General features: G+C 34.7%; 1 protein-coding gene across 2 annotated transcripts in view; it reads left to right on the forward strand.

The window, feature by feature from the left end:
• The window catches only part of LOC100265499 (uncharacterized), a 75,236-nt gene that overhangs the window by 46,710 nt on the left and 8,470 nt on the right, over positions 1-20,056 (forward strand). Inside the window, exons 17-28 of one of the 2 annotated variants that reach the window (XM_010655382.2) lie at positions 4,325-4,429; positions 4,642-4,743; positions 4,828-4,880; positions 4,965-5,028; positions 5,154-5,288; positions 5,639-5,751; positions 5,849-5,942; positions 14,521-14,740; positions 15,377-15,507; positions 16,739-16,885; positions 17,076-17,204; positions 18,292-18,390. In XM_010655382.2, the coding sequence (XP_010653684.1) occupies positions 4,325-4,429; positions 4,642-4,743; positions 4,828-4,880; positions 4,965-5,028; positions 5,154-5,288; positions 5,639-5,751; positions 5,849-5,942; positions 14,521-14,740; positions 15,377-15,507; positions 16,739-16,885; positions 17,076-17,204; positions 18,292-18,390 (1,392 nt within the window). The remainder of the gene's footprint in view (positions 1-4,324; positions 4,430-4,641; positions 4,744-4,827; positions 4,881-4,964; positions 5,029-5,153; positions 5,289-5,638; positions 5,752-5,848; positions 5,943-14,520; positions 14,741-15,376; positions 15,508-16,738; positions 16,886-17,075; positions 17,205-18,291; positions 18,391-20,056) is intronic. The other variant, XM_059738984.1, reaches the window with a different exon arrangement.

Below are 20,056 nucleotides of genomic sequence, written 5' to 3' on the forward strand. Positions count from 1 at the left end.
CACACTTTCTTCATTAAGCACTCGACTTCAGGGGGAGTAACTGTTCTTCTAGTCTATGTTGACGATATCATAGTGACTGGAAATGATGAGAGAGAAAAGCATGAATTGTAACAGAGATTAGCAACAGAGTTTGAGATAAAGGAACTAGGGAAACTGAAGTACTTCCTCGGTATTGAGGTGGCATATTCCACACAAGGGATCTTCATCTCTCAACAAAAGTATGTGACTGATTTATTGGTAGAAATAGGGAAGATTGAGTGTAAACCAGTCTCTACCCCAATGGATCCAAACCACAAGTTGGGAGAAGATAAAGAAGAACTAGTGGTAGATAAAAGAATGTACCAGAGGTTGGTTGGTAGGCTCATATACCTTGCTCACACTCGGCTAGACATCGCCTACTCGGTAAGTGTGATCAGTCAATTCATGCATGATCCAAGAAAACCTCATCTTCAAGCTGCTACAGGGCGCTGCATTATTTGAAAGGCAACCCCGGGAAAGGAATTTTGTTCAAGAAGAACCAATGTTTTCAGAACCGGACCGGTGATCGAACCAGAAAAGTTACCGGTTCACGGTTCACTGGTCGGACCGGCGGTCGAACCGCTATCAAACCGGTGACATCATAAATATATAATTTATATATTATTAAATTAAAAATAATTATAAAAATTAAAAATATATAAAATTACAAATTTTAATAATGTTTGATTTTTATATTTGGTATATTAAATTAAATGATAAAGTTTAATATTTTAAATTTTATTAAATAAAAATATGTAATATTTAAGAAAGAAGATATATTTAAGATGAAAAAATTTATAATATTTAATTTTATCCTTTTGTCTTTGTATTTTATTGTTTTTAAATTATTCTATTAATTAATTTATATTATTTTTTATAATTATTATAAAAATAAACAAGAATTTAAATATTTACATTTTTTTAAAGATTTTATATGATAAAATTTTGAAATAAAATCAAAGTTCCATGCGTCCAACCCTTTAGAGGCAATGTTTTCCTCTAATAGTCTCATTCCCAATCCCACATCGGAAGCACAAGAATTTTATGTGCTCCATGTGCTCTATAAATACCTTCCAACTTGCCTTTAAGCCAAACAAGCCAGCAAGCTGGGCCTAGAAGCATGGCCCAAATGCAAGTGTTATTTTAAAATAAAAAATGCTGCAAATTGGGCTTATAGACATGGCCCAAATAATAGTGTTTTAATCTTATCATTGGACTAGTCCTAATGGTTGGGACCAAAGATGGTTTATTAGGTTGAGTTTGTAAGCATTGGGCTTGGAATGGGCCTCTTTTACATAGTAAACAAAAACTTGTTATCTAAGTTATCACCAGTTTGCAAAATACCGGACGGGTCGTCCGGTTCGACGGTTCAATTGTCGGTTTGAACAGTTCAATGCCGGTTTGATCACAAAACGGTTTATTGAGCAGACCGAACCGGATAGTTCACCGGTCGACGGTTGGACCGGTTTTTAAAACCATGAGAAGAACAATACTCTTGCTCTAGAAGCATACACTGAGGCTGACTAAGCAGATTCCCTAGTGGATCGAAGATCAACTACAGGGTATTGTACTTTTCTTGGAGGTAATCTGGTCACATGGAAAAGTAAAAATCAGAATGTGGTAGTAAGGTCGTTTGCAGAATCAAAGTTTAGGGTCATTGCTCAAGGGTTGTGTGAACTACTTTGGTTGAAGATTATTCTAGATGATTTGAGAATCAAGTGGGATGGTCCTATGAAGCTCTATTGTGACAACAAGTCAACTACCAATATTGCTCATAACCCTATACAATACGATAAGACAAAACATATTGAGATTGATAGGCATTTCATCAAAGAAAAATTGGAGGAAGGAGTAGTGTGTATGTCCTATGTTGCATCAAACCATCAATTAGCTGATATCCTAACAAAAGGGCTGAATAGTTCAATGTTTCACGATCTTGTATTCAAGCTGGGAATGGAAGACATCTATTCCTCAGCTTGAGGGGGAGTGTTGAGCTGTAAATAAAATAGGAGAATTATTTTCCTATTATTTTAGTTTCCTATTTCTATAAATAGATAGTTTTATGATTTAAGAATAAGTTAGTTTCCTATTATGTCTCTTGTTTCCTATTTCTTCTCTTGTAATCTCCTATATAAATTGTGTGTATAATCAATCTAATAGACATAATTTATTATTTTTCATCCCATATTTCGTGTCAATTATCTCCTCCTCAGTGGGTTTTCATTGATGGTAGACTAGATACTCAGGTGATTTCTAATGAAATGCTTGGAGGTTTACACTTTATAGAAGGCTCTAAGGTTTGAAAAAAATTCGCAATGGTCCTTTATCTTCAATTGGATGGATGATACCATTATCCTTTTTATGCTTTTCAGTGAAAATCTTGAATCTTAAAATCCTCCCATGTATACACGGAGAGTAGTTTGCTGTTGGATGTGGATATCGATCTGGTCCTTTTAGGGTGTATCTGCTTCTTTAGGTTATAAGATCAGTTACCCATTAGTTTTGGCCCTTCCTCTTAAGGGTAACTTGAGAGCTCCCACCTTATAGGATCCGATTACCAAGAATGCACTGAAGCATGTGATTGGTTGGAAGAACCCCTATCTTTTGAGGCAGTCAAATCACCTGATTCAATCTTTGGGCTTCCATGACCAAGGCGTTTGCAGGATTAATCTTAGCATTATTTTGTTTTTGTTTTCATCAGAATCTTAGCATTGACTCAAGGGTTGCTTGTTTGTCCCCTTAAGTGACTATGCTTTTATTCCAGGTCATTGCTTTCTTCTTTTGTTGGTTTGTACTCAGCGAGAGGGATTTAATCAGTTCGTTTGAGAAGTATAGCTCATCTTGTCCATATTAAACTTTCCTTGTTATTTCAATCATATTTCTTCAATTAATATGAGTAAAAAAAATCTACATAAACACTTATTTACTCATCCAAAAAAAATGATTAAAGAGAAGCTACATTTTTGAGAAATGGGTGCATTGTTGAATGAAGGATGTTAAGATGAATGACTAACAATAGAATAGAAAATAAATATTTCTTTGAGGTGGCAGCTATGAGGCAAGATGAGAACAATCATCTAAGTTGATTTTGCCGTGCATCACGGAACCAATGAATACACCACTATGCATGAGATATATAGTGCAAGTTAAAGCTGCAGAAGGTCAAGAGGAAGGCCAAAAAGAATGTGGGCTAAGGCATTGAAGAAAGATGTGATTGACAAGGATTTCCCAAAGAATGTGACCCTAAACAAAGACAAATGCTAGAAAAGGATCCATGTCACCAATCCCAGTAGTTGAGATTAGGGCAGTTAGAAAGTGTATCAGATTCCTATTTGGTTCAACTCCCAGTTGCATGAGAATTCCTTTTGTTAGAGAATATTGTATAAAATATTTCCTCGATATTTCATTGTAGAAAATGTATTCTTATGAACAAGGTGTTAGGAATGTTTATAAATATTACAGTTCATGTAGGCTTGTAGAAGCTGTATAGGGATGTAGTGATATGAGGGAGAGATGGGAAACACCCAGTGGAATAGGGCTTGGTTCAAGGTATTGATAATAGGAGTAAGAAACATGGGATGCTTCTGCCATGGTTTTCATTCCTATGTCATCTTCCATCTGTAATTTCTCTATAGTACAGTGGATTAGTTTTCTTTGTATGTAGACTAGGCATAATTAGCAAAATCATAGTAAAACATCTTATTTCTATGTGTGTGAATTTACCTTATTTTTATTTTATTGCAAAAATCATGAATTCAAAACCTACGATGCCACAACAAAGGCTTTGTTGAGTTCCAGTCTTTTGAACTCTTAAGATTTAATTGTTTCTCTCCATAAGAAGAGCTGGATTTATTTCCTTTTCATTGATCACATGCTTGTTAATCTGGCGATCATGTAGTCTAATTGTTGATCTTCCTCAAAACTAGATTTGCTTTGATATGCTAGCAAGGAAGCAGATCATTTAACTAAGAGGGGAGCCACCTCTCATTTGGAGATTGTTTGGGACTGATTTCCTCCCTGAGATTTTGGTTTTGCTTTATTTGGATGGTGTTAAAATTGTCACACTTCCTTGAAAGATCTCCCGTCCTCTTGTGTGCATATTTTTATCCTTTACCTAAAAGATCCATGTTTCTTATAAAAAAAATGGAATCTCTCTCCTGAAATTCTTGTTGTAAATGTAGAGTAGATATTCATTTATTCATTTGGGTTGAAGCAACTCCTGCCTTCTAGTCCCAAACAAACTTCTGTAATATTTTTTCCCAGTGCTTTTGCATATTATTGTTCTGATTGTCTTGGCATTTTATAGAGATATGGTGAAATAAGCAAGCAACGACTTGATCATGCAATTCTCACCTTCTTCCAACATTTTAGAAAGTTATATGTTGTTGACCAGGCAGCGGATTCATCCAAGGTAGATAAATTTCAGGCTCAAAACCGTGTCTCCAAAAAAAAAAAAAAAAAAAAAAAGGAGAAAGAAAGAAGAAAAAAAGAAAAGAAAAAGTTCACTAGGATCCAGACAAACCATGTCTTCATCCACAGGATCTGACATACCCATTGTATGTTTTTGTTTATGGAGAATAGAATTCTTTTCATGCTCCTTGATACCTTTTATTTTTATTGCAGCAATTATATACTCGATTATCTGAGCTTCTTGGCCTCCATGATCACCTACTCGTATTGAACTTGATTGTCGGAAAGATTGCAACAAATCTCAAGTGCTACATGGTGGTGACAGTTAATAACATTTTTATAGCTACTTAGCTTGTTCTTGGAGTTTTGGCTCATGCTATGATTTGGTCATGTTTGCAGGGTGAAGAGATTATCAGTCATAGCTTAAGTCTCTTCTTTGACATGGCATCTGGGTTAGTTTTATTCCTGCAGTGAGAACTGGAGTTACTTTGTGATTCCTTAGCATTCTTTATACAGTATCATGCAATTCTGTGCAGATATATGACGGGAAAGTTACTTCTAAAGTTGGATACTGTCAAATTCATTATTTCACATCACAGTGTAATTGCAATTTAACATCTTCTGTTTTCATTTTTCTATTCTTCTTAAGCAGCTAAATGTTTATCATGTCCAAATATTTATGCTGTCTTGGTTTAACAACTAATTCATTGCTTGTCTATTTGCAGAGGGACCACTTCCCATTTTTGGGAGATTACCGATGTTCTCGTAGCAGAACAACCTTCTATCACACTATTGGTTTGTTGATATTCATGGAGGATAGCCTTTTGAAGTTTAGGACCTCTATGGATCCTCTTTTGCAGGTACTTGATTTCACATTTTAGTGGCTTGATTTTTATTTTAAATATGATGAAATGGATTTTCTTCTTTTTTCCTGTTGATGAAACTTCTTTTCAAATAATATAATAGGTGTGCTGGCTCATAATTTTTCTCACATGTGCACCTATCCATAAAAAAATAATTTTTTCTCACATGTGCATTCTTGAAAACCATCTAATTTTGTGCTTGTCATTGTAACTATGTTTATGCATTTGTTATGGAATTAGATAGATGACTCTACTCTTGCTTATAGTAGTGTGTAATCACATGATGGAATGGGATTTGCTTCTTTCTTCTCAATTAATCTTAATTCCTTGTGGTTATGCTACCTAAGGTTTTTGTCAGCTTGGAATCAACTCCTGAGGAAATGGTTCGAACAGACACAGTAAAATATGCATTAATTGGGTTGATGCGGGATCTAAAAGGAATTGCAATGGCCATAAATAGGTTAGTATTTATGTGATTTCTGAAACGGCAATTTGCTTTCTGAGGCTACAGTAATTTCTATTTACTGCTTTTTGAGTTTTTCTGTTAATTTTTTCAGTCGAAAAATGTATTCTTTCCTTTTTGATTGGTTATATCCGGCACACATGCCACTTCTCCTGAAAGGCATCTCACATTGGTCAGATATTCCAGAGGTAAGGCTCAACTAGCCATTTGTTGTCCTGGCTTGTTCTGATCCTTTTAACATTTCATTCGCAAAAAGAAAGAAAAAAAGAAAAAGAAACTTATTTCATTTTCTATATATGTTTAGCCTCCATCTCTATAGGCTACTAGTTGAAGAATAGGGTTTCACGGGAATAGTTTTCTTTCATTGAGATTATTCTTTTATAGAGTTTACAACATATACAAATCCTTCAAATTAGGAAACTAAATCACTGATTAAAAGGAAAAAATAACTCCTAACAATTACTTTCCTAAAAATACAAAGATTGACAACTAATAAATAATTTACAGTTCTACAAAGTTATTTCTTTCCATATCAGTTTCGATTTTCCAACACTACTCAGTCTCCATTTATTTCTTTCTTGGAGATCTTGCAGTCCTTGCTTCTTGATTCTTAATTCAATGACTTGAGATAATGTGATATTAAATAAATTAACAGTATCAAAATTCATTTTATATTGATTAAAACAGTAACATTTGTAGCTATCATTATTAAATATGATCCATTACATATCAATTATTAATCTATTTGAAGAACTAGAAAAAACTAGAAAATAAAACCCGAGTTCTTCATCCTAATTTTGGGGTTTTCTGATCTTGGCCCCTCATACTGGTGTCAGACTTTTGCAATCCTATGTAACATGTTTGGACACCTATCAATCCTAGCGAGTGTTTATTGAGTCTGTTTACAATGTTTTATCTTTTTAAGTTAACATCATAACTCTTTAATGTTGGTTACTGTTGTCCTTTTTACATTTTGTTACACATATTTTAACATGGTAGATTCTTATTATCAAACAGATTACATTAGATGAACACTTTCTTCACATTTTTTTTCCTTTCTTGCTTTCTTTCCTCTTATTCTATTAAAGCCCAAGAAACAGAATCTCCAAATGTTGCAATTTGATACCAAAACAAGGTATATGTAATCACTTGTACTGCTGATATCTGAATTGTATGATTGAGTATAATCCTCCTTTGCCAGAAAACCTGAAGAGTATAAACTATTATTCTTGGTTATCTTTCCATATTATATCAGAAAGACAATGTTGGTATGTGAATTCATTCATAAATATGGAAATTGTATGATGGGGCTTTTATTATTTAAGAGTTCTATTCCAAATGGGAAGATTCTTTTGGGAATCTGAGACAGTTGCTCCTGCAATGATGCAGTGAAGGGTGAGAGAGCTGGATTGTTCCTTCCTAAGTGGTTTCCACTGCCTGCGTATTTTGGCTACTTCTTTCAGACTGGGGCCTTTATAGGTCCTTTGTTTGAGGCTGTTCTGTCCCAGGTTGCTAGTGATGACTAGTTAAGGATTTTTTAACACCATGTTTTAGTCTTTGTTGGTTGATTGGGCTGTTTAGTGAATAGCATTTCGACTGTTTGTTTCTCATAGTTAGTTCTCTGTTTCTATAAGTGAAGATTTTGAATGGTACAAGGAAGGTGGTGAAGGAAGTTTTGGTCCAACAATTTCCAAATGGAAGATTGTGGGTTATAAGTTACATTAGTTGCTATAGATGCAAAATGGAATATCAAATGGCAGTCATGGTACCCGATCCACCCATTCCTAACATGCTAAGTGCAAGTAGAAGAATATGTCAATATATGGGACTTTTATCTTGGATGCAGCCACAGAGTAGTAGGTGAGGCTTGTTTCTTAAAACAACTGAACAAACACAGGACCAAGGGACTCAAAACATATTCACAATGGAGAAGCTTGGCTAAATCTTATCTGGTAAAATGGGATTGAAGTGAGGGAGAGGTCTCATACAGATTAATATGCAATTTTGGGAAGTACATGGAAGGGGTTAGAACAGTATTCAGGGTAAAGGATCAATTTCTTAAAACAGGCAGTGGCACTTGAAGTGGGAAGGTAGTTGATTCAATAGTTGAATGATTAGATTGTTAGCCCCAATTTAATGGAATGTTAAATTGAAAAGCAATAAATCTAATTGAATGGGAAAGGTGTCCCATTCAAAAATCAAACAATTTTAATGTTCCTGCATTAATGAAATGGGCTGGTGCAAAAATAACAACAAATCACAAGATAAAAATACTTGTTTTTGTTTCCAAAAGGAGGACTACTAATGATCTATTGTCAAAAATGCAAACTCTGAAACAGTGAACTGGGTGGAATATTAGGTCTTTCTATTCTGGCAACAATATCACTTGTTACAATTGATTTCATAAATCCATCCATCAAACAGTGGTTAGACCCCAAAATATTGTTTCTAATATTTTATACGATACTTAAACCGACAAAAAAACTGGTGGTTCAAAGGTTTGGAGCTAGAGCCAGTATACGTTTGTATCATTTTGAGTCTGGTATTGTTAGGGTTGTAAACCTTCCTGTGGATGATATTCTGCCTACCATAGATTTATTGTGACTTTTCACCTTCTTGGAAACAGAGCTCAAACTTGTATTCAATCAATTTTTTCATCCATCATTGGGTCCACTATTTGTCATTTTTCTTTTTCCTTTCCCTCAATTTGACTACTGGATGCCAGTCTGCTGTAATTTACTCATGCACATATGTTTGTTAAAATGAACTAATGTAAGTGAAAACCCATGGTGAAAGTATACGAATGATACAAGTAGACAACATCAAACATTAGTTTGTCGATGTTAATAAGTCAATAAGAAGGAACTTATGTCATATTAAATGACATCTAGAAAAACCTGAAGCAATGCTAAGCAACATGGTGGTGACTAAAGGACATGACAATGAAGAAAGTGGCATATGAAAAAATTGCATTCATAATTTGACAAGTTGAGCTGTGGAAGTGAGGCCCACTAGGCAGCATGAATAGGCAGCATGAATGAAATGAAGTGCATGCTGCTGTTTCTGTGGAGCAAGTTATTTTCCTGACTAGACGGGAGATGGTTTGATGGTCTTCAGTTGGTTGTTGGACTAAAGAATTACCAAACTGAACGAACTTTCTTGTTCAGTGGTCAGCAGTCCACTTTTTTTCCTCAAGCATTTTGGGTGGAGTCAATGAGCGAGTCAGGCTTTGACATGCTTCCAATGTTTTACTTGCAACCACTTTTGACCCACCCATGTCATGGGTTTATTGGTTGAGTAATTCTCATCTTACCCCTAAAAGAATCTCTTTGAGAATATTCCTATTAACCCTCCCAATAAATAGACTCCTCAAAAATAGAGGGCTCTGGAAAACATTCTTTTGAGGACTTTTTAGCAGAATTTCTTAGAGATTCTTGGGAGTGTTTGGAAGAACCTTAATTGCATGGGATAACTTAGGAGATTTCAAGTCAAGAGACTAAAGAGACAGCTCAGAATCATCTAAGCTAGAGACTTGAGAGACGGTGCAAAACTATCTTCAGTTGGAATCCCGAAAGATGATCAAAACTATCCTTCAATTGATGTAGCTAGAGGCTTGAAAGATAATCTAGAGAGTGCCTTGTAATTTTTTCACCATTGCCACCCTCGCTATGCTTCCCATCAGTGACATAGCTCCTCCCCAAGCCAAGTATCCCCATCTATCTTTCTACCCTCATTTTTGAAAGGGTACTATCACTATAACACCAGATCATCTGCTAAATAATCCATCATAATATTATTGAGTGCCTACATTAGCATTTCCAGCAATAATACCCCTAAAACACACAAATTGTTCAACCTCTCTGCCTATAACCCCTCTGTCTTCTTAACTATCCTAATGAGCATAAATTTCTGTACACTGTGAAGCAAATAATCAACTTTTGTTCAGTGTATTATCAAAACTAAAGTCACCAGTCCAAAGAAAATCTCAGAAGTACTATAATCAATTTAATTATGCCAAAAACTAATTGAATAAATGCCTTAAAAGGTTGAGCTATTAGAAACAAAGTTACTACGAAAAGCTCATTGTAGAAAGGAATATCAATCGTCTCGCCTGATACATGGAATTTTCTATAATTTTGAAAGAGTTGCAGAATTTTCAAGAATCAGAAACTGTCCCAGAAAAAAGTGAAAAAAAAATTGTGGACATCAAAAATGAGAAAAAGGAAGACGATGACCATTATCAAGCAAACAGATTTCTAAAATTTCTCAATTGATTTCTAAAGGACCAAAGTGTACCTCATTCTAAACATAAAATGAAATCACCTAATTGCAAGAACCTAAACTATTCCTAGTCCGCTACAATATACCAACCCTGACCCTAAATAACAGATGTTAAAACCCCTAATGGATGTAATAAACCCCAAATAACATCTTTTTGTTGCATTGTGTTGTGAGGTAGAGAGTCAAATTGTAGAATCCCTAATCATTCCAAATTAATACTATGGAAAAATAGTTTTTTTTTTTCTTATAAACTTTGAATAACACATACAACATTAATACATGATTCCTACAACCAGAAAAAAGGTAACTTCCTAATAATCCGTTCCTATAAATCTTCTCCATTTGGTAACATCTCATACAAGATAAATATAGAAATGAATACATAAATAAATTAAAAAACAAGCATAGATTTTGCCTAAAAATCATGACTCAATTAGGGAACCAAGATTCCCTCTCCTGACTGGATTACGAATCCATTAACGCTCCCCCCAAGTTGGAAAGTAGATATTGTCAACTTGCTAGTCAACTCTTGAAATGAATGTCTGGCATATCCCTTGGTTAGAATGTCAGCTAGTTGCCTATCTGTGGAGATGTAAAGGGTAAAGATGAGACCTCTATCTAATTGCTCCTCAATGAAATGTTGGTACATCTCAACATATTTAGTACAATTATGTTGGACTAGATTATGAGCAATATTAATTGCTAACTTATTGTCTCAATAGTTTCATAGTTCCTTCCATTGAATTTTAAGATCTTCAAGAATTATCTTTAACCATAGTAACTCACAAATCCTATTTTCCACAGCTTTAAAATCTGCTTCTACGCTTGACCTATCCATAACTAATTGCTTGTTGCTTCTCCATTTCACTAAATTCCCCTTTACAAATTTATAGAATCTTGAAGTTGATCTTCTATCAATTATAGATACTGCACAATTCGCATCAATATAAGCCTCTAAACTAAACTCTCCATTTCTCTTAAAGAGAATTCCTTTCCTTAGTATGAACTTTATATAACAAAGAATTCTGTTAACAACCTTTGTATGAACCTTTCTAAGGGAATGCATAAATTGACTCACCATACACTTACTAAATAGGCTATATCTGGATGTGTATGAGACAAATAAATCAGCTTTCCAACTAATCTGTGATATCATCCATGATCCACAATCGGATCTTCTTCAACTTTTCCAAGTTTATGATTCAATTCTATTTGGGAATCAGTAGGTTTACAGCCAAGCATCCTTGTGCCTTTAAAGAGATTATGGATGTACTTTTGTTTGTAAAATGAAGACCCTATTTCTTGAGTAAACAACTTTAATGCCTAGAAAATACTTGAGCCTCCCCAAGTCTTTTGTCTCAAACTCTTTGGACATCTGCCTTCTAGGCTCATCTATCTCTGCAATGTCATCACCTATCACAATTTTATCATTCACATAACTATCAAGGTTGTTAATTTACCATATGGTAAGTGGTTGATAAAAAGAGTGTGATCTTCTTGACTCTGAAATTTCATATCAATCATAGCTTTATCAAACCTTCGAAACTAGGCTATAGGAGATTGCTTTAGTCCATGTAATGCCTTTTTCAACCTGCACGCACTTTTATTCTTAGAAGCTCCTGAAAACCTGATGGAGCTTCCATGTATACTTCTTCTAGGTTACCATACAAAAAAAAAACATTTTTAACATCAAATTATTGCAAAGACCAATCAAGATTAGCTGCCAAGATAATAACACGCAAATGATATTCATTTTTGCTTTGGGGGCAAAAATGTCTCTTGGTAATCAATGCCATAGGTTTGAGTAATCTAGCCTTATATCTTTCCAAAGTCCCATCCACCTTGTATTTTATCGTGAACACCCATTTACACTCAACTAGTCCTTTTTTTAGAAGCCCAACAATTTCCCAAGTTTATTTTTCTCAAGAGCTCTCATTTCCTCATACATAACTTTCTTCTAACTCTCATACCTAAGAGCCTCTTAAACTCTTTGTGGAATTTCAGTAGGGTTCAATTTAGATAGGAAGGCAGTGTGATAAGGACAATTTATTGAAGGAAGTAAAGTTGGAGATAGGGTATTGGGTACACTTCCTTGTTCCTTTCCTAAGGGCAATAGGTAACTCTAAATTGTCAAAGGATGGCAGTGGTTCATTGGCAGTGGTATTTGGATGGATTCTGTTTGTTCCTTTGAAGATAAAGGAGAAGAAGGATGAGGGTGAAGTTCAGTACCTATTACTCGTTTAGAGTTTTGGACCCTCGCTAGATCAGGATGCGGCTGTCACCTTCTTGAATAGACTCACTATGGCAGTGTTACACCAGCTTACCCTGGCTCATTTCCAGAAGATAAATTAGTTGCTGTTTTGGAGAAAGCATTTTCATCTACCAATGGAAGATTAGCAGATGGGCTAATGGTAAAACTGAGATTGCTTGATGAAGGGTTCCTGAGTATCTGAGAGAAGAAAACAGGTCTGAATTCTCTGATCCCCTTATCTTCCAATAATGACTCCCCTTAAAGATAAGGGGTAGAAAAGAATGTCTGGTTTTCAGCAAAGGTAACATCCATGGATATAAACATTTTTTTCGAGGCTAGGTGATAACACTTATATCCCCTTTTTGTTGAAGAATAGCTCATAAAAATACATTTAAGAACTCAAGGATCCAATTTCCTATGATAATTAGCATGAACATGAACAAAAAGACGAACATTGAAATACCTTGGGAGGAAGTTGATTTTGACCGTGGAATTGAGGGAAGAACTCGTAAAGAACAGCTATGGGAATCTTGTTGTCCAAGGTTCTAGACAACAATCATAATTAAGTGTGCTGCAGTTAAAACTGCTTCTGCTCAGAATGTTATTGGGACATTTTTCTGAAACAGTAAAGCTTGAGGCATTTCAAGAAGGTGAAGGTTTTTTCACTAATCAACTTCATTCTATCTTGGAGTGTCAGTGCAGGAAGACTGATGAACAATTCCCCATTTATGAAGACAAGGGGACAAGACTTGATTAAAATATTCTGTACCATTGTCAAATCTTATATTTTTAATTTGGACTCGAAACTGAGTACCAATCATCTTATGAAACACTGGAAAGACACAACTCACATTAGATTTATTCTTTAATAAGAATAACCATTATAACTCTAGTCATAAAAAAAGGAAACAAACTAATGGGTTCCATTGATATTAGGAATACAAGACAAACCCTAACATCAGTAGGATTAATGAAGATGGAACAGAAGATTTTGTATCATTCAAAGGACTTGTTGTGCATATAACATGAAAATCATTTTACTCCATTTATTGGGAAAATGCTTATAAACTTAGATTCAAGGAACTCCTAATTGAAGGCCTTGCTAAGAGCAACTTTGATTGCCATCAGACCAAGCTCTTCCCTTTTATGCACAAATTGGTCATGATTGTGGTGGTGTTATCTCTTATTAGTTTAGGTGGGTATCTCTTTTTGTCTATGCCCTGTTTAAGTCTTTTGGGGTATAAGGGTTTCCCACCATATCCCCTTATTTAATTGACTAGTTATTGTAAATGTTACAACTGTTGGGCTACACCATTTATGCATGGTGTTGCACACCTCCGTGTACCTAAATTAAACTAAGAAGGGTAGATGACTTGGCTAATGTGGGAATCCTCAGCAGTGAATCAGTTGTAATCAACCACCCTCCTAGCATTAAACTCGTTCTATCGTCAGATATTTTTTCTTGTAGATTTATTCATAGGTTCTAAGTTTATTCTTTAACTTTCCCTTTTTGGTTTTTGTATTTATTGTGATTATCTTTCCACCCACGGGAATAAAACCCAGAAGAGTACTGAAAACCTTCTTGTGACAGTCTTATCTGTATTTATTATGGTAATTTAAGAAGAAAAAAAGATGGTGGAATTCAATCATCTTTTGACCTGCAGTGGCCTTGGATATCTGGCAATATATTTTTCTTTTTTCTTTCTTTTTTTTATTTTATTTTTATTTTTTTTATAGGCAGATTAAGATGATATGTGGAATAGAAATGGATGCAAAATTATCTTTCAAACTTCAAAATTCAGATAAAATATATAAAAACAAGACTCAACTCAGGAAACAAACCACAGTAAAACATCTAAAGTCCATTATGACTTGGTACAAAAAAAATAATAATAATAAGGAAAAAAAAACAAACAGGGCCTAAGATAACATGAGTTAATAAGGGCGGCTAACAAAAGGGCACACAGCCTAAGCACAATCATCTCCTCCTTCATGCCTTAATGTCTACAACTATTGATAAGTAGATATTCTTATTGATACCTTTGAACTTTTCAGAATATTTTTTGGACCAATATTTGGATTTCCCCTCAATTTATTTATACCTCAATATTATATATCAATATTTTTTTCCTTGGGCCCACACACCTCACGTATGTAGAAGTTACATTTTTTTTTTTGCTATGCTCAAAAGAACAAGGAGGTCCTTCCTATACAAGAAAATAAAAATGGTGCAGGTAACTACCCCATTGTTAAAATTTGTGGCTGAGTTGGTGCTGAACAGATCCCAGAGATTAATTTTTGATTCATCATCTCCTAATGGTATACTGCTCTTTCGAGAAGTCAGCAAATTAATTGTATGTTATGGGTCAAGGGTTTTGGCACTTCCCAATCCTGTGGATATATATGCCTCCAAATACAAGGGAATCTGGATTTCTTTCACAATTCTTTCAAGAGGTATGCATTTTGAACAGCTTCATTTTTTATTTTTTTTGCTTTGTTTCTTTATTTAGTCCTATCTCTGAATTCATTACTTACATCTTAATTTTTTTTTGGGTTCATACTGTGTGTTTTGTTGTCCCTTATTTAGACAGAAGATAGCTGAGAGTTCCTTGAAGTCATTGCATATTGAATAGGCATACCCTACTCGAGCTGTTTTCGCTAACAACCTTGTTTGCACTGTCATTTATTTTTTGAAAAAAAAAATAAAAAAAATTAGGTCATTGTTGTCTGCTCTATATTTACTTACAAACCTTTTGCTCTTTTATCATAAAATATTATCCAATTTCCTCTCTTTGATATTGGCATTGAGAAACCAAAAATCACCCTTTCCTTCTTTTTTCCATTCAAGTATCTCTTCTATACCCACTTCAATTGCAAAAAGGGAAACTGAAAATTCAAAGCAACAAACATGTAGTCAATGACCTAGGAAATGAAGTGTTGTGAGTGTATGTTCTATTTTGTTGGTATAGCCGTTTGCATATTTTGTGTACTACTGCTGCATGGATTCTTTCAAATTGATTTACTATATTTTTTTCAGCATCAATTTGTTATCATGAGCCACTTTTAATGTAGTTTACTACCATATGGCAGCACTCACTGGAAACTATGTCAACTTTGGTGTGTTTGAACTGTATGGTGATAGGGCACTTGCTGATGCTCTTGACATTGCTCTAAAAATGATGTTATCCATTCCTTTGGCTGATATACTCGCATATCGAAAGGTATGATTTTTTGGTTGAATGTTTAAGCATGCAACTGCTGATTTAGAAATTCTTGTTGGATGAGGTTATGTAGAACCTTTTATATTAAATATGCTATCTAGCAAACAAGTGAAGAAATCATTACCTTCTAGAGTACTCGTAAGGATTTCTAGACTGATATTACTAACTATAAATTGTGTATGCCAGATCTATGACCTTAGAATGGATAACTTTGCATTGTGTTCCATCAGCTTAACTTGTCTAGTTTGCCTCACCTCTGTTCAATATGGGCTTATCTATTTTCGTGAAATGGATAAGTATTACTATGATGTTGAGAAGCATTTCACCATTGCTGCTCACCTTATTAACTTCCCTTGTTAGTTTTTACCTTGGTGGCATTGCTCGATTATGGCATGAAATTTGTTTGTGTGGAGAAAAATCGTATTTCTCATTCATATTTTAAAAGTATACAACCCTAGAAATATATATTGCAGCAGAAAAAAAAAAGAATAAGAATTGAAAACTACCCTACGAAAGATCCCTACAAATCAGGGATGATATACACAAATCTACACAATTGTACACACACACACACACAACTATATGTAACAGTTGTATATCTTCCACAGTCGATGCATGTCTCATGATTAAGCCTATAAAAAATTCTTGGACTATTTGTTGACAAAAACCCAAAAGGAGGCAACAAAGTAGATTCTATCCCACATTCCCTCAACTCCTAGCCTTGAAAAGCATTGTGTTCCTTTCCAGAAAAATGACTAAAAGCATCGCAAATAGAGCACATGCCTGCAGCACCCTACCTCACTTCCTCCTCCCTAAACCCAAAAGGGGATAACTTGCATGGGTCCAGTATTCTCAGAACAACGCTGGCCTCTGCTAAAGAGAACAATCCATGCCATAGTGTGTGAGTCAAAGGTTAATGTAGTAACAATTGATCAACTAGCCCCTACATGTCACACACAAGTATGAACTCTAGGCTTTGTTAGGCCCGAGTCTGAAGAATGTCATTAGCATCGACTTTTCCTTGGCATCCAATCAAACACAAGTTTCGACTTTAAGGAAAACTTTAAGAGTAGCGCTTATTGTTGGACAGAAATTGAATAAAGGGCTTAGTGATGAAATGTTCACAGTTCATATCACATTGTATAGAACAGTATATAGTTATTTAGTTGGTTCTCAGGTCATTTATTGTTAAAAATGAATTTACATAATTTTCTTTTGTTATTCTTTCCAGCTCACAGTGGCCTACTATGCATTGTTGGAGGTGTTATTCAACAGTCATATTGTTTTCATTTTGAATCTCAATACAAGTACATTTATGTATATTGCTGGATCTCTTGAGGTGGGTCTTAAAGCTCTGGACACAAATATTGTATCACAGGTTTGTACTATGTTATCTCTTCTTATCACAACATTTTGTAGCTCTCCCTTTTGATTGGGTTGTTCTGTTTTAAGATTTGAAAGTATGGTTCTAAACTTTTCCTTAGCTATTATAATCATTCTTCAAGTGTATGATATTATCATGCTTCACTGGGCCATGCCAGTAATCAACTTCAAATTTGTTATTTCAGTGTGCATCGGCTATTGATAATTTGTGTACATTTTATTTCAATTGCATTACATTGGGAGAGTCACCCAATTCTCCGGCTGCTCTGAATCTTGCTCGACACATTGCAGAGTACCCTGGATTGTTTCCTGAAGTAAGTTATACATTCTTCATAGAAAAATATCTGAAATTAAAAAGTATGTTTCACTTTTTAGGTGAAAAAATTAATGAAGAAGGGTTGTAGTTAAGATTTATAGTTGCAATAAAAATTCCATAGTTATGTTGTCACACAATGATTTAATTTTTTTTACTTCAACTATTTTTTTGCTAACTACGCATGGTTTTATTGGTTACTGGATCTTTCTTGTGCTAAAATGTCCCAAACTTATTGCTCAATGAGCACCATTAGATAGCATGTATTTTGTAGGAGCCAGTCAAAATGGGTACGCTAATTTACTTCAAATCTAGGTTAATGGAAAACAATTACAAATCCTTTCCTTTCGGGTGAGCCTTGTATTTTATGCTGTGTGCATGAGTTGCACTCCCTGTTTTGATTGTAACCTTTATAATGTATCTTTGATTTGCCTATAAAGTATAATCAATTAATAGTTTTAAAAAATAGAACATTTTAGTAATATGAGTTTGCAAGTATGATAATCAAAACTCATCCAGTGAAAATGATTGTTTAATTTATTTGATACACCTTCTAGGCCATACTGGCCTGTGTTTTCATCCTTTTTTGGTGCTAAAAGAGATGATATTGAATGGGACCTTCAAGAAATTACCTCTGAAAGATGTCATTGAGGAGATCCACCTACCCTTTGGATGATGATGTCATAATGTGTACAAAGCTCACATCAACATGTGTGCAAATGGCCTAAGCTGAATATTTACTGTGATCATTCACTTATACCTCATTTTCTCAGTGATTAAGATGACAGAGGAATAAAACAAGAACTAGAGGAGGGGGAAGAATAGGATAGTGGTCAATGTTGGGGGGAAACGGGGACTTAATGTCTGGGAAATAGTGAGAATATTTCCAGTGGATGTCTTCCACAACCTGTAGAGAGATAGTTCACTTATGGAGCAGGGGATAAGTAATTAAACTCATTGTGAAGCAGAAGAAACATTTTACTAGCATTATGCTTTCTATTTTACAGTTCTTCTAAAGCAGTAAACAACTTTACTTTTTTTGCCTGCCTCTTGGATTTTATGTTGATGTAAATTTCTTGTTTCTCTAGATATTAAAGACCCTCTTTGAGCTTGTTCTATTTGAGAACTGTGGCAACCAGTGGAGTCTTAGCAGACCAATACTAAGCTTGATACTTGTCAGTGAAGAGGTAATAGTTGGAACCTCCTAGTTTAATTTTCCTTTCCTTTTTTATCCATTGTTCTATTTCTGTAATTTTTCAGGGTAAGTATCATGAATGTCCAAAAGGCTGTGTTGCATTACCATGGATACATGGTTTTGAATTTGGAAATCACATTAATGGGAGGTCTTTGTCCTTAATTGATTGTGTAGATTGGATGGGTTCTTGTTGAGGGAGGGAGTAGTTTTTTTGTATACCATCCTTTTTGTTTTGCTTTTCTCCATCATTGTATACATCCAATGTACTCTTCTGTATTTTTTTGCACCTTTAATACATTCTCTTAATAAATAAAAAATAATAATATGGCAATTGGCAAAAGTTATAACTGACCTTATTGTTAGAACTTAAATTAGATGGTATCAGATTTTGTATGCATTCTTTGTATGAAACAAAGGCTAAAGATATCTTAATGATAAAAAATATATTTAGGCATGCTGGTTATGCAGTTTATGGTAGATTATAGTTGTTGATGATCAATTAATTAATGCATCAGAGTATACTCCTTCAGAGTCCATGGAGGTTAGTGTCATAGTAGTTGATGATCAATTAATTAATACATCAAAGTGTACTCCTACAGAGTCCATGGAGGTTAGTGCCTGACACAAGACTATTTTAGATATATATATATATAGCTATGAGTAAAGCAAGGGAATATTATAAACAAGAAACATCAACAGAGTGCCCCAAAGTATTCAGGAAGTATACAACGAACACCTAAAGACGCCTCCAAAAGAATAGAGGGACAACAAAAAACACCACCATCCTCAATAAGTGCCCAACTAGTCAATAAAATCTACTATAGACGAAGGACAAAAATCTAAAAACAACTTAGACCAAGCCTAAAGATTACAGAGAAAAGAGTGTTTTAGTTCTTTAACAGAATGCTCCTCATTTTCAAATGATCTACTGTTTCTTTTCTTTCAAATTGTTTAGAATAAGCATAAAAGAGCAACCCGTCATGCCTTTTTCTGCTTTTTACCCACAAAAGAGCTATATCATCCTAATAGCATGTCTCTGACTGAAAAGGGAAGCACCTAATACATGCCATAATACCCTTGTCTTGACATGGTGGATAAGGATGCTGTGAAAAGAGAGAAAAGGGAGAATCCCTAATTATTGTTATTGAAAAACTGTTAATAATACACATTGGACTTGGGTATGTTAGTGGGACCCACAATACAATAAGGAAATAAAAGGAAAAGGAAAAGTAAATAACCTAAATAACTGTACACTATCTAACACTTCCCCTCAAGCTGGAGCATATATGTTATATGCACCAAGCTTGTTACAAATATATTTAATTCTAGGACCTCTGAGAAATTTAGTAAAAATATCTGCTAGTTGATCATTTGAATTGACAAAATTAGTCGCCACACATCCTGATGCGATCTTCTCTCTAATGAAGTGACAGTCAACTTCAATGTGTTTGGTCCTTTCATGGAAGACTGGATTGGATGTAATATGCAAAACGGCTTGGTTGTCACAGATGAGCTTCATCTGTTCATCCTTTCCAAATCTTAACTCCCGAAGAAGATGTTTCAACCATATGAGTTCACATGTTGCCAGAGTCATAACTTGATACTCAGCTTCAGCACTAGATCTGACCACTACAACTTGTTTCTTACTCTTCTAGGAT

The sequence above is a fragment of the Vitis vinifera genome, chromosome 8 (assembly GCF_030704535.1).
Source record: "Vitis vinifera cultivar Pinot Noir 40024 chromosome 8, ASM3070453v1".
Classification (NCBI taxonomy): Eukaryota; Viridiplantae; Streptophyta; class Magnoliopsida; order Vitales; family Vitaceae; genus Vitis; species Vitis vinifera.